This window comes from Lacerta agilis, chromosome 6 (genome assembly GCF_009819535.1).
Source record: "Lacerta agilis isolate rLacAgi1 chromosome 6, rLacAgi1.pri, whole genome shotgun sequence".
NCBI lineage: Eukaryota > Metazoa > Chordata > Lepidosauria > Squamata > Lacertidae > Lacerta > Lacerta agilis.
Window position 1 is genome coordinate 85,045,996 of NC_046317.1, and position 23,602 is coordinate 85,069,597.

Genomic DNA, 23,602 nt, shown 5'->3' on the forward strand with positions numbered 1-23,602 from the left:
TCATTCGTTTCCAGATGTAGTTAATCAACACAGTCACGGGCAAAATATCTGCACCATGCCAGAGCTAATGCAATTCTGGAAAACTGGGCTAGCCTAGCACTACTATTAGGTTGAGAGAGGTAGCCCGCTTCAGGTAGCATATTTGAGGTATCCTTAAAGGACCAAACAAACAAACAAACAAACAAATTGTTTCACTTACCATATTATTTTTTAACCACAGTGATGCCACTGGAATGTTCTCGGGCACCAGAGTATACCAGATCATCTCTTTCAGCATGGAAACTGATGTGGTCTAAGTGAGCTGTGAAATGACCAACATGTTCTACTATCTCTCTCCCCCAATGGATGATTGGTAGTTAAGATTCAGGACAGACAAAAGAAAATACATTTTCCACACACAAACTTAGTTAAACTATGGAATTCTCTCCCACAAATGGGAGCAATGGCCGCCAACTTTAAAAGTGAATCAGACCCATTAACGGAGGATAAAGTTATCAATTGCTTGCTCGTATCACAATGACTATGCTCGAATCCGTCTCCATGGTCAGAAGCGGTATGCCTTTGAATACCCATTGCTGAGAACCACAGGTAGGAAGAGTGCTGTGATGCTGAAGTTCTGCTTAAAAATTGGTCAGCCACTGTGAGAACAGAGTGCTAGACTTGACTGACCTTTGGCCTGATCCTGCAGGCTCTTCTTATGTATTTGCTAGCATCAACAGGACCCAGGACCAGACAATACATACCAGTTATTTTAAGCACCGATCCAACTCTAAGCTGCTTCAATTTTTCCAAATCAGTAAATAAATGGATCAGTAGGCAACTATTGATATCAACTGGACATGAGAGAGCTTTCCTTACCCTGAGCTCTTTAGCCAAAAGACGGCCAGCAAGTCATGCTTAACATGAGATGTTAGTTGCCTGCAGCATGGTCTACGGAACTTATCAGGGAGAGACAATAGGCCTACTCTGAACAAGACCTTTTGCCCTCTGTCACTTAACATCTAGGGTGCTGAAAGAGAAAGCTTTATTTGCTGCCATTGCTAGCAGTAAATCGGGGGTTAGGAACCTATGGCCCTCCAGCCCATGTTAAGATTCAAACGCTGATCAGCGTCAGTCAGCATGGCCAATTGTTTGAAGATGCTTTGAGTTGCCATCTAGCAACATCTGCAGAGCCACAAATTCCCCATCCCTTCTTTAAATATAAATTTTAAAGTGGGTTATGCCACAGTATGCTATCTTTGGCGCAATTAATTTGCCAGGGTGTTGAGGATTGTTTGGTAGGTCCCCTCACAGAACTACAATTCCCAGCATTTTTGAATGCTTTAAATGTGCAATGTAGATGTGACTTCTATCTCTTAGCATAAACCAAAATATCTTGCGAGGGGAGGGGGAGGAAAAATGTCAGCAAGCCGAATGCTCATGTTTCGATAACAATTAAAGACAGAGCAATCCCAGAAGCAGAGGGAGAGAACCTGTGGATAATTCTTAAGCAGTGCATAACCATCTGACCAGCCACAGAAACGGACGTTGACTATGCTTCTACAAGCCTTTCAGGGTTGGCCCTACCATTTGGCAGAGCGAGGCAGCCGTTTGGGGATGCCATTAAACGTCTTCACAGAGCTCATGGTTCAAGCTATGGAACTTGCTGGCACAAGATGTAGTAATTGCCACAATTGGGATGGCTTTGATTACACAAATCCGTCATGGGTGAGGCTGAGACCATCGATGGCTACCAGTTTGCTGGGAGTTTCAGGTGTGGAGACTGCCCTCGTGCTTGCAGGCCTTGCATTGGCATCTGGCTGCCCACTGCGAGAATGGGGGCAGATCAGTTCCAGATGGGCTTGCAGTTGGGAGGAATCTGGCTTTTGAGCAAGAGCACAAATGCAGCTCGAGAACACACGTGCTGTTTGACGGACATATTGACAATTTGCTATTTCATAGATTGATTGTGCATATATATAGTTTTGTATTAGTGTGCCCTGAAGTTGAGGCTCCAGTACTTTGGCCACCTCATGAGAAGACTCCCTAGAAAAGACCCTGATGTTGGGAAAGATGGAGGGCACAAGGAGAAGGGGGCGACAGAGGATGAGATGGTTGGACAGTGTTCTCGAAGCTACTAACATGAGTTTGGCCAAACTGCGGGAGGCAGTGGAGGATAGGGGTGCCTGGCGTGCTCTTGTCCATAGGGTCACAAAGAGCTGGACACGACTGAACAACAATTGGTGTGCCATTCACTACTTGGGGAGTCTTTGAATCAAAATGTATTATGTAAACAAAGCATAACATGACCAAACAACCTTCATCCTGCAGGGCTCTTACATTCCTGAGAAAAGCGATGCATTGTTTACTTGTTGTTGTTCTTATTTTTTACTGTCAGAGACGCAGCAGCGGGTTGGTGCATGCCTTAACCTAGTACTTTTGGAGCTATTTTTGCCTCGGTCACTGAGGGCACCATTTGCTGCTGCTGCTGCTGCTCTTCAGGGAAGATAGCACAAATATTTTTGTGTCGGCCATACTGTAAAACCCTTTATTCAGAAACAGGAGGAGGAACAACGACAACGTCGAAGTTTTATTTCTCCGTCCAATAACTGAACGGCGCTCGTTTTATAACGTGCGCGTGAGGGAGGAACAGGCCGCCCGTCACGTGACGCCCGCCCTCCTCCGAGCCGCGCGCCCCACCCACCCCTGCGCATTCCCCTCCCATTTCCCTCCCTCTGACCTTCTCCGCCCTCACCGCCGCCCACCCCCCCCGCACTTCCCTCGCAAGCCGTCCGGCGCGCGCGCATTGCCAAGTGCGCTTGCGCGGCTCCGCCCTTCACTCACCCCCTCCCACCTCCTCCGCTCTCTCTCTCTTATTTTTTTTCCCTCTCTCCCTCCCCTCCCCTCACGCCGCCCGCCTGCCTCGCGCGCGCCCCTCTCCCCCAATCGCCGCCTTGCCTCCGGGGCTATAAAAGGAGCGGCCGGCCGGGGTTTCCTTCCTCAGTCCGCCGCAGCGGCGAGTGGCTTGTTCGTAGGTGAGGAGAGGAATTGAGAAAGAGAGAGAGAGAAAAAGAGGTCGAGCTGCGGTAAACAATAAAGACGACGACGACGCCGTGGTGCCTGCTAACTCGAGCCTGGCTGCTGGGCCTTGGCTAAGCCAGTCATCGTCTGCGAGCGAGAGTGCTGGTCCCTGGCCCGGGTGTCGAGTCCTGCTCGGCCCGGCCGCCTTCAGCCCAGACTTATCCCGCGCCTGCCCTGCGGCGCTCCCCCCCCCCCCCGCCAAGGCCCGCGGCCGCCCAGCCCGGCGACGCCATGAGCTCGGGGACGCCGTACATCGGGAGCAAGATCAGCCTCATCTCCAAGGCGCAGATCCGCTACGAGGGCATCCTCTACACCATCGACACCGACAACTCCACCGTCGCCTTGGCCAAGGGTGGGTAGGGGGCCGCCGAAGACCCCCACCCCACCCCACAAGCGGTGGGGGGGGGCGAGCGCGCGTTCCCGTGTGTGTGTGTGTGTGTGTGTGGCGTCGCGGGTGGGCGTGAGTGAGAGAAGGAATAAAAGGGGGCTTGGGGGAATGGGTGGGTTGGGGGGCGGTGGGTGAGGCCTCCCGCCTCTTGCTCTTCTTTCCCCCCCCCCCGCCACCCCTAAGGAGAGAAGCGGGTCCGACGTCGGAAAAGTCGCGTTACCTCGAATTCCTTTCTTTTCCCTCCCCCCCCCTCCAGCATTTTCCTTTCCTTTCATTTGCTGGGGGTGCGGTTTGATGCCTGCCTTCGGCGGGGGAAGGAAGGAGGGAGGGAGGCAGCTGAGCTTTAAAGGGGGCGTGTGCCTCCCAAATGGTCCTAATTTGTTTATTTGCTCGGCAGTGGGCTGTTTAAAAAAAATGGGAGCGGGGAGGGGGGGGGAAAACAGCAACCCAGAAAAACATGGCTACTCATAGATGGAGGAGCTGCTCTTAAAATTGAGGTTGAAGGGCCTGGTGGGAAGCTGGAAGGGAGAAGGAAGGAGAGGTAGGCATTGGGGTGGAGAGCAACGCTTCAGCCTCCTTTGCAAACAGTCTTTGCTTCTTTCCCTCCCCATTCGTGCCCGTCTCCCCACGGAGAGGCTGTAAATGGCTTGCTTGCAGTACTGCCTTTTCTTACAAACCCCGTGGTGCTAAAAGAGAAAAGAATGCAGAGTTGATATTTATATACTTGGCCATTAGTGGGGAAGATTACAAATTGCAAGCCAGACAGCGCAGGGGGATGGATGTCTGGACAAGGGAAGAGGGTGCCTTGATCATGAGGGCCTTGTGGTGTTTTGTTTTTTTTAACAGCGTGTGTGTCTGCATCTTTTCCAAGCTCTTGGCTAATTTGTGCATAGGTAGAAAAAGGGTCTTCTTGCATGCTTGGTTCTTTAATACAAGTAAGAAATATATCTTGGGCTACCTGCATCTTCCATAGGACAGCCTTTCTCAACCTTGGGACTACAACTCCCATCATCCCCAGCTAGAAGGGACCAGTGGTCAGGGATGCTGGGGTTTGTAGTCCAGCAATATCTGGAGACTGAAGGTTGAGAAAGTCTTCTATAAAAACAGCCTTTGTAGATGCTGCAACTCCTTACGACACACTTCCTACCTCTTGCTGTTTCTCACAGAAGAGTAGGCGAGCTTCTCAATTCTACTTGCATAGGCGTCCTGCTGACTTTGAAGAGAAAGATGAACAAACTGGAGGCCTTCAGTTGCATGCTCACTGAATAACTTTGGCTGCTGCCTTTTTCCAGTCTTGCAAGCTCACTTTATGGGAAGCAGCTGTGGTGTGAAAAATTTTCTGTTCCTATGTTTTTCTGTGGAAAATTTTCCCATGTTTAAAAATGTGGTGCTTTGTGAGAATAAATAGGAGAATTTTGATGCCAGCTACATTGCACAGTTTCAGTGTTGTGAAACTTCATCAGGAAGCAGGGCTGGTTTTGGGAAAAAATCAACTTGCGATACCCATTCTCATGTTCTGGTTATCTGTAAATTGCTGGAAGGAAAGAGACAAAGCAAAAGTACACATCTAAACATGTTTAATCTGATTCAGATTGGTTTAGGGCATAGGTAAATCAGGAGTCAACATTTTATGGAAAACCCACATTACCGGGAGGAGGATGTGTTTTGCAGCCTTTGTAGCTTCTATATGTAGGTTACTATGGACTCATTCTGTTAAAGTATGCCTCAGAATCCAGGTCTCTGAGGGTATGCTTGGGAAAAGATGGTGTTTTCAGCTTCATTTCATCCACTTTGGTCTCTGGATCGTCATTTTCTCTTGTCATATCTTGTCATTTTTCAAGACTGCATGCTGAGAGTAGACATGAGAATGTCTAGTCTCCTGTAAAGTGCCAAGTATATAAGGGCACTACTCTATTCACCTGGAGCAGGGATGTCCAAAGTCTGTTTTGGGGGCCTAATCCAGCCTGCCGGTCAGTCTAATCTGGCCCCTGTGGCAGTTTATTTCCTGGGGTAAAATCCTAAAAAAAACCTCAACTTCAGGCCTAAAGCTCAACAACTTCAACCCTAAAAAAGGTCAACAGCTTTTGTTGGCCCTTTGGTCGGCCCTCACAGCCCTTCACTTCTTCAAATCAGCCCTCTTTGAAAAAAGTTTGGACACCACTGAGGCTTGAGGGGGAGCCCTCATGTCTATCTTGGGGAAGATGTGTGGTTCATATTTTTCTCACCTCACTACTTTTGAGAGCCAGGGAAATGTCTCCATGTTTCCCCTTCACTTAATGGGTTAGGGTGCCCCTGTATTCCTTCCAAGCTTTAATAGCATGGGCCCGGAAGGGTTCTCTGTGGCCTTTGCCTTGATCATGGTGCAAGTGACCTAGGTTCCTGCAGCTGATGTCTGAGGGGCTGCTTTGCCTCCTCCTATCCCCTAAAGCATTTTGTTGTGTTATTTTCAATTTCTCCAGCTTTTGGAATCTGTAAATGGAAAAGATCAATTGTAGGTGGTTGCAAGTGATTGGCACCCTAGGTGGCACTGGCGTTTAGCTTGTGGGTCATGGCTTGGGGTGGCCCCAGCTTCATACCTTTTCTTTCTTGGCATGCATGTGTTTCTCTAGTCTGGAGCAAGAGAAAGTTACACCACATTGAAGACAACTTTTCTCATAGCAAGGTCTCTGAAAGCCTTTCTTCTCACAAATGGAATTCCCTTCCTCCCTGCTTTATACCATTTTGTATGGAGGCTTCACCCCTTGATTTCTTTTCTTTTCTTTTCCCAACACCTGTAAAGAAAACGGGTTTGTTCGTTCCTTGCATTTGTTTGGGCTTAGAACATCTTGGAGGCCAGTGCTGGGCTGTCCACATCTTTCACAAGGCATGGTATTCTCTGGAACATGATGTAGAAGTTAGAGCTAAGATTGTGTACAACTGACAAGTGTTTGGTGGGGGGCTGATTCTACCCTGATTCTGCTGAGATGGTTAGTTGTGACCTGACTACAAACTGCCCAAGTCTCTAGGTTGAGGAAACAACAAGGCAGGCCTTGTAGATGGGCAGAATTGCATGTGTTCTGTTATGGCTTTGCTCCTTCATAGTCAACTGCTGATGTATGTTTCTCTGCTGCTAGAGCCGAAGAAGGGAGCTTGACAAACCTGGCTGGGATGTGCAGGGTTTAATAGCTGGCTACCTGGCTGCACTGGGAAGGGGGCAGTGAGTTGCATGTATGCTCCATTCTAGTTCATTTCCCCACCAGCTTCTTGGAGCAAAGTATTTTCTTAATTAAAGAAATATGGTAGACCACATGTTAGCCTTATGTTTTCTTGTTCAAGGCTAAGAAATCCCTTGTGTGCCTTAATACTAAAAAAGCCCAGCAGCCAAGCAACAGGAGTATTTGGGGGAGGGGGAAATAAACTTTTTTAGTGCAGCTTATCTGATACCTGATCTTGCTCTGATTCAGGGGGGAGATGGCTGTCTGCAGCAGCCAGCCATTGTTCTCTTGTATAGCTTTGTATGCTGCCTGGCTTCCCTTACCTTGCAGGCAGTTGGAATGTAGCTCCACCTCCTTCAGCTTGTATGTCTGTCTCCTTTAAAGGTCCTCCATCCTGCCGTCTTGCACTGCTCCTGCCTCTTGCATCATCCTACATAAAGTGTGATTGAGGTCTTATTCTGCGTTCTTTATAGATTTGATATGCACTCAATTGTGAACTGCTGTCTTCTGCGTTTAGCTAAATACCAGGCTCCGTCTCCTCTCCAATTCCCTAGTATGGGATTAATACTCTTATGTGCATCTTGTTGAAACAGTAGCTGGCTGAAGCAGAGTCCTAGTCCCTCAGATCTGTTTATCAAAAGCAACATGTTTCTGAATTAATAACACTTTGTGCTTGTCTTTGTAGATGACACACAAGAACAAGTAGTTGTGTTTTGAACCTGAACTTGGGCTAGCTTCTCTGAATTCCTTCTTGGTTTTAATTTAAACCAGTTACTAGTCCTCATGGTGACAAAAGAGAGCATAAATTCTAGGTTGTGTCTAGTTTAGGTCAGCAACTAATTTATTTTTTTTCCAAGAACATATTTTGAATATTGCATGGAATGAAGGGCAAGCAATTTGGATCCACCTGAATATTCTTCTGCAGAGACAGTCAAAGGGCTCTTTAATATTTTCCTCTGCTGTTCGACCAGCAGATTCTTGGACTTGAGGCAGTGGATTTCCACACCACCACCACAAATCTAGGCAAATGGAAATGAACAAGTAAGGTGCTTAAGGAGAGAACTTGTGTCAAAAGTGTCTTTCAGTTAACACTGGACTATGTTAAAAGAAAAGCTATACTCCTTTCTCTGCTTGCTATTCTGGAAAAAGAAGCTCATGTGATTAACAGAGGAGGGGCAGGCTGGATTTAGCTCCCCACTTCCTGCGCCATCAATTGTCTGTTCTTAATCTTTACATAGCAGGACCACAGCTTAGTAGTAATAGTAGAGCGCTCACTTTTTTATGCGCAGGACACCCCGTTCAATCCCTAGTATCTCCAGTTAAAAGGATCAGGCAACGGATGATAGGGGAAATCTGTCTGAGGCTCTGAAGATCTGCCAGAGAAGACAACACTGAGCTAGATGGACAAATAGTCTGATCTGGCATAAGGCAGCTTCCTATGTCCCTAGGGAGGCTTATCCTGGGTAACCTTTGCATTGTATTTTGGACATACCACGCTCAAACTTTCCATTGCGAAAATGCAATGCTTCTGCAGAACCAAGAAGTGTCTACTGCAGATAATCCACAGCGGTGTTGCTGGCCACTACCTCCTGCTTCAAAAAGTCCTCAATATTGCCTACCTATGGTCAAGAAAAAGACCCCGATGTTGGGAAAGATGGAAGGCACAAGGAGAAGGGGATGACAGAGGATGAGATTGTTGGACAGTGTTCTCGAAGCTACTAACATGAGTTTGGCCAAACTGCGGGAGGCAGTGAAGGATAGGCGTGCCTGGCGTGCTCTGGTCCATGGGGTCACGAAGAGTCGGACACGACTGAACGACTGAATAACAACAAATGGTCAAGAAATCTTGGCTGGCTTTGTTAGTCTACTAAAATGTTAATTTGGATGACTGCCTACTGCCCAAGAGGGGGAGAACTGTGTCTTCCGGCATAAATGCTGAGCTAAAATGCGACAGGTGAGCCTATGCCTTTCTCCACAGTTTAGAAGAGAGATGGAAGCTTATATCCCTATTGTGCTAAGACTCAAACAGCAAGAAGTGCTGCAAGTATCTTTTGAGAATCAGTGTAGCATCAGTAAGGGCACATTTCATTTCCCTGTTCTTTTGAAGAAAACATGGAGGAGGGTTTCCACATGCTGCTTCACACACAGAAGGGGCAGTGTCAGAAATTCCCCAGACATGTTTTGCAACTCGTGGGTCCAATTTGCAACCATATGGAGATCTCTGTACGCCAGGTTGGCAATTGACATCTCCATTTGACTGGCCCCTTCAGATTTCTAAAGCAGGTAAGCAGAAGAGCTTATTTACTGCACTTATGTCCCGGGCTTTTCTCCCAGGAGTACATGGTTCACCCCCCCCCCCATCTCATTAATTCCATAACAACCCCATGAGGTAGGTTAGGCTGCGACTGGCTCTGAGCTTCATGACTCTGTGGAGATTTGAACCCTGATCTCACAGGTCCTACTCGGACACACTAACCACTACACTACACTAGCTTCCTAGAGTATGTCTGCTGTGGCACAGCTATATCAATCAAGTAGGTAAATAAAACGGGGAAAGCAAAATGTCACTTAGATATGGATCTGAAATATTTTCCTTGAATCTTGAATTTGTTTTATTCTGGATTGTTTTATTTGATGTTTTAATGTGTTGTAAATTCCTTTGAGGTTTTTTTCCTCTTTAAAATATAAGGCAGTGTAGAAATTAAAATAATACAAATTATTATTCCATGTGGCAGGGGGAAATGGCGCATTGACATTCCATTGTGGCAGCCATAACCTAGGTTTAAGGTGCCATTTGGTGATTAGATTGTATTATCTGAGTTACTAGTACTAAGAAACAGAAACAGAACACTTGGCAGAAGAAAACATACTTACCAGTATAAGTTGGTGTGAATATATGGATCCATGATACCAACATAATCCCTTGAACAGAGTTAATTTTGGGCCTACTCAAATACAGCATTTCTTGACCTATACTTACGGTAGTAGAGAAATTTTATGCTCCACATATGCCCCTGCTCATTATATTTTAATTCCTATATCAATAATACAATTGGTAGAGAATTATGCACCAATATTTTGTTACAATTTTATCTTGTCATTTCTTCAAGAAGTTCAGAATGATGCTGACTTTTATTTCTTTTTTTATCTTAAAAAAAAAACCTGTGACATCCACTATGCTGTGTGTGACCAGCCCTAGGTCACCCAGTGAACTTCATGGTTGAGAGAAGATTAAACTCAGGCAGTTTTAGCTGGTCATAGAAGCCTAAATTGTAGAGTTGGAAGGGACAAGTGAGTGTCACATCTAGCCAACCCCGTGCAATGCAGGAATATCAACTATAGCAGTGTTTTTCAACCTTTTTTGGGCAAAGGCACACTTGTTTCATGAAAAAAATCACGAGGCACACCACCATTAGAAAATGTTTAAAAAATTAACTCTGTGCCTATATTGACTATATATAAAGTAATTTTTCAATTTTTCCCACGGCACACCAGGCAACATCTCGCGGCACACTAGTGTGCCGCGGAACAGTGGTTGAAAAACACTGAACTATAGCATCCATGACAAATGGCCACCCAATTTCTGCTTAAAAACCTCCAGTGAAGGAAAGTCTTCCATCTTCCGAGGGAGTCCTCAAGCAGCTCATACAACCAGAAAGTTCTTCCTGATATTTGGTTGGAATCTCCTGGTATCTTGGAAGACGTTGGTTTGGGTCCTACCCTCTGGAACAAGAGAAAGCAAGCGTCCTCTATGTGACAGCCCTTTAGATATTTGAAGATGGTTATCCTATCCTGTCTCCTAAACATATCCATTCCTCAAAAGGCTTGGTTTCAAGACCCTTGATCATCTTGGTAGTGCTCTCCTCTACACAAGTTCTAGCTTGTCAATATCCTTCTTAAATTGTGGAGCCCAGAACTGGACACAGCGTGGTCCAACCAAGAAAGAAGAGAGCAGGACTAAGTACTTCCCTTGATCTGAAGCTGCCTAGAATAACGTTAGATTTTTTTCCCCTGCCATATCACACTGTACTCTTAAGGCTTTTCAGCTTCCTGCTCAGTCTCATGGTTCCTTGGTATATGTCGACGGCTATGTCCGGCAGTATTGTTTGTATCCACAAGAATTGGAAGGAAGAGGTTGTGGTCAGTGGGCTTTATAAGACTTGGCAACTTCGGTCACATGAATCTTTGTACCTAGAAGACAGCATACCTGTGACATCCTGTTTCCTCCACACACTGCTGCCTCTGTCCTCCTTGGTATGGAGTCACTTACTACCACCACAGGTCTCAACCTACTCTGGGGAGTGGCAGGAATTGCACTGTACGCTGTACCTTCCACAGCCACCTCTGTGTATTCTGAGTTCTACAACTGCTGTCCTTGCTCCTCTGGCCCATAATCTGAGTCCGAGGTGAGGGCATGGAATCAATTTTGCAGCTCCAGTGGCACAGCATGGCTCCTGACAAGTACTGCTTGTGTGTGTCATGTTCCTCCAGGGGTTTGTCTCCTGCAGTGGGCAATCTTCCTCTCTGGGGGCACCCCATCTGTGTCGCTGTTCCATGGCAGTCTCCTCTGCTCTAAGCTTGCACTTGCTGCAGGTGTAATTATTTTGCACATGCTCAGGCAGGAAGACAAACATGGCAGGTCGCTGCAGCAGCTCCTCCACCGACCATGTCTCTTGGTCCTACATACAGTGTAATACAGCACTCTGGGCCATCCTCACAAACGACCCTGTTTACAAGTCCTTGTCAGGAGCTCCCAGAGGCTGCAGTCAGCAAAATACAAAGGTTTTCCCCTAATAGAGTTTTGAGCTTCTATTGTTGACAACACAGCTACCTTTACTTGTTTTCTCTGATGGAGTCAGTTGAGTCCTTGCTGCAGTTGCTACTGTGCTACCTTGTTCTCTGATGACCAGTAGCCAAGCAAAACATACCTCTTCTATCTCTGAGGCTCCAGTCTCTCCTGAGCTGTGTGTTCTCAGCTCTGTCTGCTATCTGCAGCTAAGGATATAGAAACCAAGTTCTCGCTGTCTCCCAAAGGGATTCTTTCTCAGTAAGTTGAAGTGGGAAGAAGACTGCCCAGTATTGGATTAGTTAGAAGACTTGTCCATAGTTCTGGATAGTATAGTGAGAAGTATCATGAACATGTAAATAGAGCTCTGACAGCCTTAATCCTGTTTGCAGCATCATATTTATGTAAATGGGAAGCCTGCCAATAGCTGCATCGAAAGCTTAACACAACTATCTGGAAAATGCTGAATTTGTTCAGCTTACTCTAACATAAATGTGACCAGGGTGGATTTGATTTAAATCAAACTGAATTAAATCACGATTTAAATCACTAGTCAGTAAGGCTCAGGGTGGATTTAAATAAATAAAAAAGTGATTTAAAATTTTAAAAATCAGGTTTTTTTAAATTTAAATCCACCCTGAGCCTTACCGACTAGTGATTTAAATCATGATTTAAATCAGTTTAATTTAAATCAAATCCACCCTGAATGTGACTGATCTGTAAAAGGGAAACTTGGTACTATTAAAAACATATGTAAAAAAACATTATTGGTTGGGTTCACAAATGTGTTCATGCAACAACACTCTGGCATTCTTGAACGTCTGGGTTGAGGATAATGGTTCTAGAGTAACTGTTCTTTGGCTGCTTGAGAGACTTTAAAAAAAAACATTACCCTTTGCTTCCTTTAAATCATTGTGACCTGGTGGACTTACCAACACAACCTTTTATATTCCTGTGCCCTTTCTGCTGAGATGGGAGAGGCTTGAATTTAAGGGAGAAAGAAGTGATGTCTTGTACGACTCTCTTAATGCTTTCTGCCCCCCCCCTTCTCTCCTGACTCTAAACTGAGCTTCCTTTTAACCCTGTGCTATGGTCTCATTACTGTACTACAAATTACTGGGGAACACAAATGCTGTGTGTTGAAATGTGGACTCAATTTGACTCAATTGCTGAGACAGACTTGCTTGTACAAAGCAAACACAATGGTGTTGGGGAACCTGTGGCCTTTCAGAAGTTTGTGGGCTGCTGTCCTGGCCATTGACCAGTCTGCTTTGAGCTGTTGGGAGCCCGCGAACATCTGAAGGTTCCCATCTGTGTTCTAGAACCTTGACAAATGTTGTCCTTGATACTAAAGACTGTTTGATCTCCTTTCCAGTATTTCCCAGTGATTCATATTTTAGTAAGCTAACAAATACACAATGAATTAACAATCAGTAGATCAAAATTCAAAGTAATAAAATGCCTCATCAGGATTAAAAGGTCTGGGAAAATAAAATGTCTTTGCCTGGTGTGAAAAAGATATTGATAAGGAGTGGGTATTGGAGGAATAGTAGTTGTATATTCAGAGGACTTCCATCCATTCCTCTGTAATAGTTTTGCAACAGCCAGTTTGTAGTCCTGCTCTATAATGCAGTGTAAACGGGGGGGGGGGGGGACAGGAGGTGGTTTTCAGCATCAGTCACCACAAGTACCAAGAGCTGCTTGCACTTTATTTGTTGAAGGGAAGAGTTTGCCCCATGCCACTTGGACAAATTAGGATGGTAGCAGGCAAGGTCTGAACACACGTCCCAGCTCCAGTCCTCAGAATTGTAGATCAAGCAGATATGGGGACACCCTGCTATCAAATGCGTTTCTTAAAGGCAATATAAAATGGCCTGTAGTCTTCCAAGTATTAACATTAGCACTTTTTCTTTAATGTTCAAAGTGCGCTCCTTTGGAACTGAAGATCGTCCCACAGACCGTCCTGCCCCTCCAAGGGAAGAAGTTTATGAATATATCATCTTTCGAGGTAGTGATATTAAAGATATCACTGTATGTGAGCCTCCAAAAGCGCAGCATAATCTCCCCCAGGATCCTGCTATTGTCCAGGTAAGTTATTTCATCTGAAACACCAGTGGTGGCTTCATCCAGCAGTTGAGCTTGGCCTGCCTTGCATCTCTTAGCAAATTTATATCAAAATGGGAGTGGCTTGGCATGATTTTGTTTGTGTCCGAATAAGGACACTGGTTTCCTTTTCGCACTACAGATAATAAGTTGGCATTGCCAGGTAGATTGTTGCCTGTCACTGCTATTGTATGCAAAACTACTACAGTGATCTTAAACATACAGCTCTTAATTGAATCATCAATATTGGGGAGTTTTTTTACATTTCCCTCTGGCCTTGCTGCCCACTGCCCCTCCCCTCCCACTCACCCCTTTGTGTGCATCTATAACTGAGGATTACAGTTCATGCATTTGAAGCGGGACTCTCATCCACAAAAGCTTATGCCATAATATTTTTTAGTTTTTAAGGTTTCACCAGATTGTTCTGTTCGTTTGTTACTGCAGACCAGCATGACAGCCCCTCTGTCATTTCTTAGATTCCAGTTAGGCTGTTCCCCTATATTAAGAGTGTTCTCTCGCTCGCTCTCCAAATAAGGTATAATAGCGTAGCAGTCAATTCTGCCCCCCCCCCCAAAGGTCTGGCTTGGTTTGCTGACAACCTGTGCATTGTAGCTGTTAACCTACAACGACCTGTGCTATATTGTAGTAGTGAGGCTAAACATTCTGAATGTTAAACAACTGTGCTGACACTGAATATTTTGCTACCTCCTGTCTGTGTTGCAGCCTTTAAGTTTAGAAGCATAACTTCATGCACTCCCCAGGGAGGTTCGCCTGGTGCCTTCATTATACACTTTTAGGCACCAGTCAAAAACATTCCTCTTTAACCAGGCCTTTGGTTGATTGACACCTAATGCCCTTTTAAAATGTTTTTTTGGGGGGTGGGGGTGGGGGGTTATTGGGTTGTTTTTGTTTATGTTTATGTATTTTGGTTTTTTTCATATTGTGATTTTATCCTGTCAGCCACCCTGTGACCTGTGGGTATAGGGTGGTGTACAAATTTAATAAATAATAATATAATATGGTGTTCTCTCATTTTGTAGTCTTCTCTGAGCTCTGCCTCGGCACCCTCCTTTCAGCCACACGTGCCTTACAGTCCCTTCCGAGGTATGCCGCCCTACAGCCAGCTTGCTGCCAGCTCTTTAATTAGTCAGCAGTATGCAGCTTCCCTTGGTTTAGGTGAGTACTGTAACAATAGGCTGATGTCTGCCAGGGCTGTACCACTCCAGATTGTAGCTGGAGACTCGCAGGGAATGCTGTTCAGTTTCCAGCATGGAGGAGACTTCTGTATTTATTGGAGAGAGAAGAGGCTCTGAATGGTTTTTGTTTTGTTTTTCTTCCCGTTGGGAAGGATTCCACCACGTGAGCCCCCTCCTGCTATCTAAAGTGGGCAACCCAGACACTTTTTTACCACCTGCAGTGAGGACTAAACTGAAGATGTATATTGTGTTTATTCCTCAGTTGTTAAAAGCATGTCTTTTCAGAAGCCCAAGTCTTACTGGAATTAAGCTTGATTTCTTTGCTTTAGCTGCTGACTAGTTATGAGCTAGCTTTATGAATGGAATCTTGTAGGAGTCATTCACCTTGGGAAAGGCCACTCATGGTGTGGTGCAACAGTCCGAACCTGGATCAGAGCTGCTACCTTTGGGCTAAACCCAGCTCATTCATAAACACCTTGTGATTCCTCAGCCATAAAATGAGAGTAAGGGTGTCATCTGATCACAGCGAGTGAGAAGAAACTGTACTGGGTTTTAAGAACACTTAACTATATATATATTTTTCCAGCAGTTATGTTTCCAGCTTAACTGCTTTCCATTTATCAGCTGAAAATTGGAGAGGAGGAATCCAAGGCAGTATGTTTGGACAGTTGCTTCCATTTTAGGTGTTTACAGTGGTACCACGGGTTACATACGCTTCAGGTTACAGACTCTGCTAACCCAGAAATAACGCTTCAGGTTAAGAACTTTGCTTCAGGGTAAGAACAGAAATGGTGCTCTGGCGGCGCAGGGGCAGCGGGAGGCCCCATTAGCTAAAGTGGTGCTTCAGGTTAAGAACGGACCTCCGGAACGAATTAAATACGTAACCAGAGGTACCACTGTATTAGCAATGTATTTGAAGGCATTGATAGGCTGGTGCCCAAGTTGTGTAATGCAGAATGTTCTTCTGGTACCAGTATCTGTTTTGATCCTGGTTAAATTCCCAAAAATGTAAGAACACACACAGATCTTGAGCCATCTCTCTTTCCCGACTCACCTGGATAACTCTAGTGCCTTGTGTCTTATTGGTATCCCTCTTTGCTTTGTCTTTTCCCTTCCTGTCTTTCTTTTAGAGAAACTGGTAAGCCCTCCAGCATCAGCAGCTGCTTCCAGTCCTAGCACTTCCTCGTCTCCTCAGCCAGTTTCAGAGCCTGACTTGTCATCAGAGCCACACCTGCTGTCTTCTAAGGGTAACAGCAGCTTGAGGATTCCAAGTATTTGGAAGAACTGCATGGTGTTTTCAAAACCATTTTGTCTTTTAACCCCCCACCCCCTTCTTGCTCCTGAACAGAGTTAACCTCAGCAAGGATTACAGCAGTAGTCTTTCTGAAAACCTTGGTGCATTTGCTTCTGCTCCAGGTATTTGATTGGTGGATGAAAAGGAGCTTGAGTTCTGGGCAGTGTTTTAAATGTTGAGGCAGAACTAGCTAGAGGGAAAGCAAGCTAGTGGTGTAGGAGAAATCCAGTGAAATGGGGGGACCAAGGAAGCAAGGAGGATGGGCAGTGATCACTAGTTAAGTTACCCTTCCTTGAAGGCTACACCATGGAGCTTCCGGAGGAGTGCCTGCAAAACTATGATGATCAGAAACCACAATGCAAATTGAAGTTCAAGGAATTGAATCTTGTAAGCCTAGAATACTGACTGCTTATAAGACATGCATGACACCAAGCTGTTGTGTAGCGGAACGTCTTGTTTGTGGATGACTGGCTGGCCTTGGATAAGATTTGGGCTATTCTTGTTGCCTTTTAAAAGCTTCTGAGATTCTGGTTTGAGATTGTGCTACAAATATCGGATGCCAAGGTTTCACAGGAGGGAGGAGAAAAGTGACTGCTTTGGTGTGAGGGTGGGGTGTGCCTGCTGGGAGTGGGACAATGTTCAATACTGCATGGAGGAATTTCTATTCAAAATTTCTACAGTAGAATTTGCCTGTGAGGGCTGCGGTGCATATTATGCTTTGTGTGGTTACTAAGCTGTTCTCTTGCATGTGTCTTGACTGTGGCTGTGCATTGTCTGTCCAGCTTGAGAACATAATTAACGCTTGCTAGGCAGGTTGCATTACCTTGGCATGAATTACTTCGTGTTTTTAGAACAGAGGTCTAAGGCTCGGCAAATGTCTCTCTTGGCTGCAAATCTAATCAAAACTGCTTTTATGAATCAAGGATGCTGGGGAAGCTTATAGGTGGCTTGAGACTTAACAGTAGAAGCTGTCTGAATATCGTGCATCATACATTCAGGGGGATAGTGAGTTCTGACAGGTTCGTTGCAATGTTTCCACATGAAGGAGGTAAGTTGTAGTTGGCTCCATCAGATTTTCCTCTGGTGATGCTTGAGCTTGCTTTTTAAGGGCTCTTCAATTAAAATAAACGGTATGCACTGTCCCCTGGCTGCTTTAGCAAGAGGTTCAGATCTGCATTCTTAATAAAAACAATTTGGTCAAACTGCATTGAGACCAAACATTACACTGAAGTGTTTGGGTTGCGTTTTGGTGGCACTCTACCCTGCATAGTTGCTTTTGTTTACAGCATGAACCAGCCCCTAAATGCCATTGCAGTGCAAAGCTAAATATGCACAAGGGACAGTGCTGGAACATTTAATCTCAATTCTGAGAGGCAAGAGGGTGAGTTTTGTACATTGGAACAACAGGACTATACAATCATCAACAGAAAAGAAGATTCTGCACCCAAACTACTATGTGTGCTTTTTAATTCAAGAATGAAGGCTTTCAAAAGATTTTCACATTTTTGAGACAAACTTTGGTTTCCACTATCGTTTTACGAGATTTTCTCACTGTTAACAGAGGTTTAAGCGGTGAGATGGAGTAACGAGTTTAGTACCTGTTGAGTGGCAGAGTTGTGCCACATACCTGCTAGCTAATGAAACTCCTGCTGAATTTCTTTCCACTCCCCCTGCAAAGATTCCAGACTTCACTGTATCTGTCAACATGGTTTCAAGCTGTGTTAACACGGGTGAGACATTGGGAGCCATTTTCACAAAAGGGATTTAGTGGAGACCCAAATATTTTATTGGAAATATACAAACTGCCTAAGCATTTTCTTACAATCAAGCGGTACATAAATTTTGTTAGATAAGTAAATAAAAAAAAAAAACTCCACTCACGGTTTGTTTCCTGTACCATGAACAGCCATATTCTGCACCTTAACCAAATAATAGTACTTGTGGATTTGCTGCTGCCTGGTAGCAGCGTGCCTTTGCTGGGGAAAAGCCTGTTTAAGTTAGTACTTTTTCAGAGCAATGTGAGGTCCAAAGCACATGGGTAAGTGAAGGGCTGTTAGACCGCAGAAACTATGCAGGTGTGCTAGTCTGCTATGGATTATTGGCTACTAAGTGCCTCTTTGAAATGTTTGCTTATGCATGAGGATCAGAACATGGGTAAACCATGTGGCTATGTAGAAGGCTAACATCTGTGATATTGCATGCAATTTAAACTAGTTGAACACTCCTGGTTGACATAGAGGGTGGGGAATTTTGGACCTATGGCCAATCGCTACTTTCCAGGCCTTGGGGCTCTTACCCAGGCCTTATCCCTCATTCCACACCCTCCTTGAGTGTTCTTGCTTGGCTGGAATGGGCCCCTGAACTCGGATAATTCATGTAGCTTGCTTGTTTCAATGGAGAGGTGTTTGTGTAGAAATTAGCTTACAGTACAAGGTAAAAGTTACATTTTTTACTCCAGCCTGTAAGTACTCTCGCTAAACATTTGCTTAGATTTCTTTCTGGGGCCATCTTGTTCAACCTGATAGCTGTCAGCTTGAAGGCTTCTCAGTGGTTAATCTTGACTTCCCAACATCAGTTAAAAGAAAATTTAGGTTCTATTTTTTATTTTATTTCTATGCTGTTTCTCTCATTTCCTGGACCAGACTAAAACCAAGCCGCCATCTCTCCTGAACATAGTCTCAAATGCAGGAAATGTATTCTAGGTGAAGCCACTTTTGAACAGAACTTCCTGTTCCAAACTCTTTTGGCAGGATGTGGGAGCGTTCCAGTTCAGAACCACCACCGTGAATCCTGACAATTCCTTGGTTTCCCCACAGGAGCTGCTTTCCCACCAGTTCATTCAGTGCGCAAAAGTCCCATGGTGGAGCAGGCTGTTCAGACGGGCCCCATTGAAAACCTGAATCCCAAAAAAGCTCCTCCAATCAAAGTCATTCCGGCGGTACAGCGGAACATGCGCCAGATTCCACAAAGTAACAAGACAAGTGGTACAGAAATACTTTCTTTCAGAAATACGTCAGCACTGTTAAAACCAGGTCTGAAGTCTGCTTCAGCTAACTTCTGATACCATTCAGCTTGTTGGTTTATATTGTTGAGTTGAATAGACTTTCCTATTTTGCCTTAGATACAGTTGAGCCAGCACCTGTTCAAATGCAAGGGCAAGTGAATGATGAGAATAGAAGGCCTCAGAGGAGGAGATCAGGTATGTTACCTGACTAGATTTTTCCACACTGAATTGCCTTCATGTGTGTTACTTCTGTATGTGTAAGATTGGGCAGAAGAACATGGATTAATGCACCACTGGTTCTAGAGGACTAGAGCAAAATGACAATCAATAATAATAAAGGAAAGCATGTAGATAACTGGCAAAGCGCATCTCTGACCTACAAGACCCTGAGGTCTGTTTAGTTAACATGACTTAAGCAATCCAAAGCACAGACCACCGTCAGTCCATTTGAAAATGTCAAAATCCAAGTCGTTATTTATTGAGTTATGAGCCAATTAGTATGCCTGAATGCCTACTCTAACTTCCAGTTACGTGAAAACTTCACAATAGCAGTTCAGTAGCAAAAGGTCTCACTCTGTGTTACAGCTTTAATTGGGAAGGGGCCTGAACCATCGAATCCTAGAAGTTCATGAATGGGTATATTCAAATACCGTATTTTTCGCGCCATAGGACGCACCGGACCATAGGGCGCACCTCATTTTTAGAGGAGGAAACAAGGAAAAAAAAAATTCTGGTTTTCTTCCTCTAAAAGCCCTGGTTTTGTTGTTGTTGTTTTTTTGAGGATCAGCTAAAAGTTTTGCAGATTTTTTGCCAAGGGGAAAGCCCTGGGGGTTTTTTTAGTATCAGCTAAAGGTTTTGCAGCTGTTTTTGCAAAGGCAAAAGGCCTTTTTTTAAGGATCAGCTAAAGGTTTTGCAGCTTTTTTGCAAAAGGGAAAGCCCTGTTTTGTTTTGTTTTTGGGTTTTTTTTGAGGATCAGCTAAAGTTTTTGCAGCTTTTTTTGCAAAGGGAAAAGCCCTGGGTGTTTTTTTTTAGGATCAGCTAAAGGTTTTGCAGCTTTTTTTGCAAAGGGGGGAAAGCAAAGCTCCTTTTGCAAAGGGGGAAAAGCAAAGAGGAAAAGCCCCATTTTTATGGGGTTTAACTCACATTTCTGAAAAAATCTTAAGGAAAGGGAGCCATTTCTACTGTTTGTAGACAGATAATCTAATCAGCCAGTCACATGTCCTGGGGAAACAAACAACCTCCCTCTGCAGCACATTCAACAAAGGAGGGCGGGGCTGAAAGGGAGCTGGGACTCTTATCTCTCTCCCGATCTCTTGCTGATCAGCTGCTCAGCAGGGTCCTTTCAACACTCCCTTTTCTCTTTGTAAAATAAAAATCACAATCTGCTTTTGGCCCCTGGGCAATTCAGCTCCAGGGACCACCATTCGCTCCATAAGACGCACAGGTATTTCCCCTTACTTTTTAGGAGGAAAAAAGTGCGTCTTATGGAGCGAAAAATACGGTACTGGGTGTTCTGGTGCTCCACACCAGTATTACACTCATAGGCATTCAAGTAGCAAACAGCCAGAGCAGCTGGGCTGCTATAATTATCTCCACAACAGAAGTATAATGACAGGTGTAGCATCACTCCATGGTCACATGCAAGGAACCTGGCCTGTTTACAACCAGGGAAACTCAAGTTAGGAAGTATTCTTCTACTTCTTTTCAGGAAATAGGAGAACCAGGAATCGCTCCCGAGGGCAGAATCGACCCACTACCGTGAAAGAGAATACAATAAAGTTTGAGGGTGACTTTGACTTTGAAACTGCAAATGCGCAGTTCAACCGAGAAGAGCTGGATAAAGAATTCAAGAAGAAGCTCAACTTTAAAGGTTTGCAAGTTTGCTAATGTGTGTTCTTGTGATCTGGATGCCAGTTCCTCCAGAAATGGGTGAAGGGAAGCATCTGGCTGAGGTCAAACAACGTGGCTTGTTCATTGCACACTAATGTGTTCTTCCAGATGAGAAAGTTGAGGCAGGAGAAGAAAAGGGGGAGCCTGCTGTGGCTGCTGAGAATTGCGATGGCAATGCAGATGAAGAACTCCTAGGGCCCAACTGCTACTATGACAAATCCAAGTCTTTCTTTGACAACATCTCATCAGAACTGAAACAAAGGTTAGTTACTCATGGATCTTAGAACCTCCACTTTATAGCTTCATTGGCTTTCTAATCATAGTCATCAGAAGTCCACGGTTCTATTCATTTGGGCATCCCTTCCCCCACCCTCCCTGGCCAGGGAGCTTGTGCTATATCAGCTTGTGAAGTTGATTTGAGATTGAATGTTCAAAATCATCATCGTTATCATATTTAAGAGTAAATTGGTGCTCTCTCCTTAACCTTGCATATCTTTAAAGGGAACGGTTTGCAACACCATCCGCAGGGGGGGGGGGACTTGTATTATGATTGGGGAAACCGATCCTTTGTTCCTTAGTTCAAGGCGTACAACGTGGGCCGAAGAACGGAAGCTGAACACAGAGACGTTTGGTGTGTCTGGGCGATTTCTCCGTGGCCGCAGCTTTCGTGGGGGATTTCGTGGCGGAAGGGGGTCTGGAGCTGTGCGGCGAAGTCAGGCTCCTCCCAGAGTGGGCACTGGAAGAGTGTGAACCTTGCAGGCAAGCTGTAAAATTTAATTATCTTTGGTTCTGGGTCTGGAGTGCTTTGGGATGTTCTCTGCATCAAGTAAATCAAATTATCTACCTGGTAAAATTGAGTTTGTCCGTCGGAACCAGCCAGTTCAGGATCTTCATGGCAGTGAAACTCATGAACTCTTTCTGTATAGCCATATTTGTCCTGTGATTTCTTTGGAGAAAGGATAATAAAATGTGGGTTCTGGCTCAGCTCTTGGTGTTAAGGGAAGTGTGACATAAAAGCAGCTCTCTGATATCTATGCTTCTAACCTGCTCCTATTTCCAATGAGCTCAGGGTGGCATATATATATAGTTAAATAGCAAGTCCATAATCTGAATATTTCAGTTCATTTTCCCCAGCATCTTGAGAACCAGCTTGGGAGGCGATAGGGAAAATGTTTTCATGCAAATATAAAATGCTTGTGTTTTTCTTTCTGTTGTCCAGGTTCTCAAGCGTGTTCTGTTACGATGTGTACATAGGAAGGAGGTAACAAGCAGACCTGTTGCACTTAAAACATGGGTGAATGGAGTGATATGTCCACGAGCTTATACTCTTGACGGCACTGCTGCTTCTGTGTCAAAGCAGGATTGGCACACTGGAGCAACTTGGACACCTTTACCAGGAGTCTCTTCTTTTTCCCCCTTTAAGGTAGCACAAGGAACTTGTGCTGCTTCTAGGTTCCAAAGGCTGCTATAGCTGAACACACAGAACACCTAATCTGTTCCCTGAAGGAGATGACACAATTCTAATTTCTTCAAAAAGCGAACCAAAGCTTGTTTGAAACCAGCAACTTCTTAATCTGTGGAACAAAGATTCTGCTGGTCTCCTTCCTTCTGTTTTTTTTCTTTTTGTCTCTACACCATTCACCCTCCAGGTTGGAACAAATCATTTTGATGTCTAGAAACGAGTTGTAGTGCAACAAGTTGTATGTAATGCGGTGATGGGAATTGTCGCTGATCATGTATCTGTAATTCTGGGTTCACCACGTAAATGTATAGTTTCTATGGGGAACTGTACAACAAATTTTCTTGAGGTGCTGGTCACCCCTCCTGTAGGAATGCTAAGCAACTAAGCTGGCCAATGGCAAGTGCCGTTCTTCAGCCCCCTCACGATATTAGCCTCCTCCTCCCATGCTGCAGTGAAGCGTTCTCCATGTGAGGAAGGCTACAGATTATGGGATACCCATGCAGCAACTCTTAAAGGAGATTTGAGATTTTACCCCTCCCCTACTTAAAGGGAAAAAAAAGTTTAAGCTTTTAGTTACTAGTCCTTTTCTTGGAGAAAGAGCAATACATGCTTTGTATTCTTGGAACACGAGTAGGACTTTGAATCCTCAAAATGGGGGAGGGGAACCTAAATGGAACTTAGGAAACCAGCATGTTCCAAGTCCTTCAACCAATTCCCCCTTTCCCAAACTCTGTAAATAGTTTGTCTTTTTTTGTTTTTAAAAAGATTTTTTTGGGGGGGTTGAAAGGTGGGTAAGGAGGGATTATAAACTCTTGCATGAAAGTGGGTTAAGCCTGTAGTAATAGGCATGTGTCCCTTTTTGTTAGCTATCGGAATGTTTTGTTAAAATGCCTCTTTTGGGTGCCATTTATTCTCTCCCACCCTGTTTCATGGCTAGCTTTTTCAGTTCCTCCCTAGGTCATGCATTCACTTACGTTGTTATAAAAGCTTGGGTTTATTTTGTAGGCCTTTATCATGGGCTGCTTTATGGAGTCATGTAAATTGTAATTACAAATAAACATGTAAATGTTTAATCCTCGTTTTGTTGGCTAACAGTTTTTTGCAAGGTTGTTGCTTCTAAAGTGAATGGAAATGTCACCAGTGTCTTGACAGTACTAGCAAAGCTTGCTAACCATGGATGAGAGTTGGCTTCATACCAACCGAAAGTAATAATGTTTGGGTTTAA

The 23,602-nt window shown here is 44.6% G+C and overlaps 1 protein-coding gene across 3 annotated transcripts; it reads left to right on the forward strand.

Moving 5' to 3' along the window:
- Positions 1-2,911: 2,911 nt before the first annotated feature.
- On the forward strand, positions 2,912-23,450 carry LSM14B (LSM family member 14B). Of its 3 annotated transcripts, XM_033153679.1 has the most exons (10): positions 2,915-3,412; positions 13,353-13,516; positions 14,572-14,707; positions 15,858-15,974; positions 18,838-19,005; positions 19,143-19,220; positions 20,734-20,895; positions 21,024-21,177; positions 21,494-21,674; positions 22,135-23,450. In XM_033153679.1, the coding sequence occupies exons 1-9, from the start codon at positions 3,292-3,294 to the stop codon at positions 21,663-21,665; spliced, it is 1,272 nt and encodes a 423-aa protein (XP_033009570.1). In that variant the 5' UTR covers positions 2,915-3,291; the 3' UTR covers positions 21,666-21,674; positions 22,135-23,450. The 3 variants fall into 3 exon arrangements, with proteins under 3 accessions (XP_033009571.1, XP_033009572.1, XP_033009570.1); XM_033153680.1 differs by lacking the exon at positions 19,143-19,220 and having other exon boundaries at positions 2,912-3,412; XM_033153681.1 differs by lacking the exon at positions 15,858-15,974 and having other exon boundaries at positions 2,912-3,412.
- Positions 23,451-23,602: the final 152 nt, after the last annotated feature.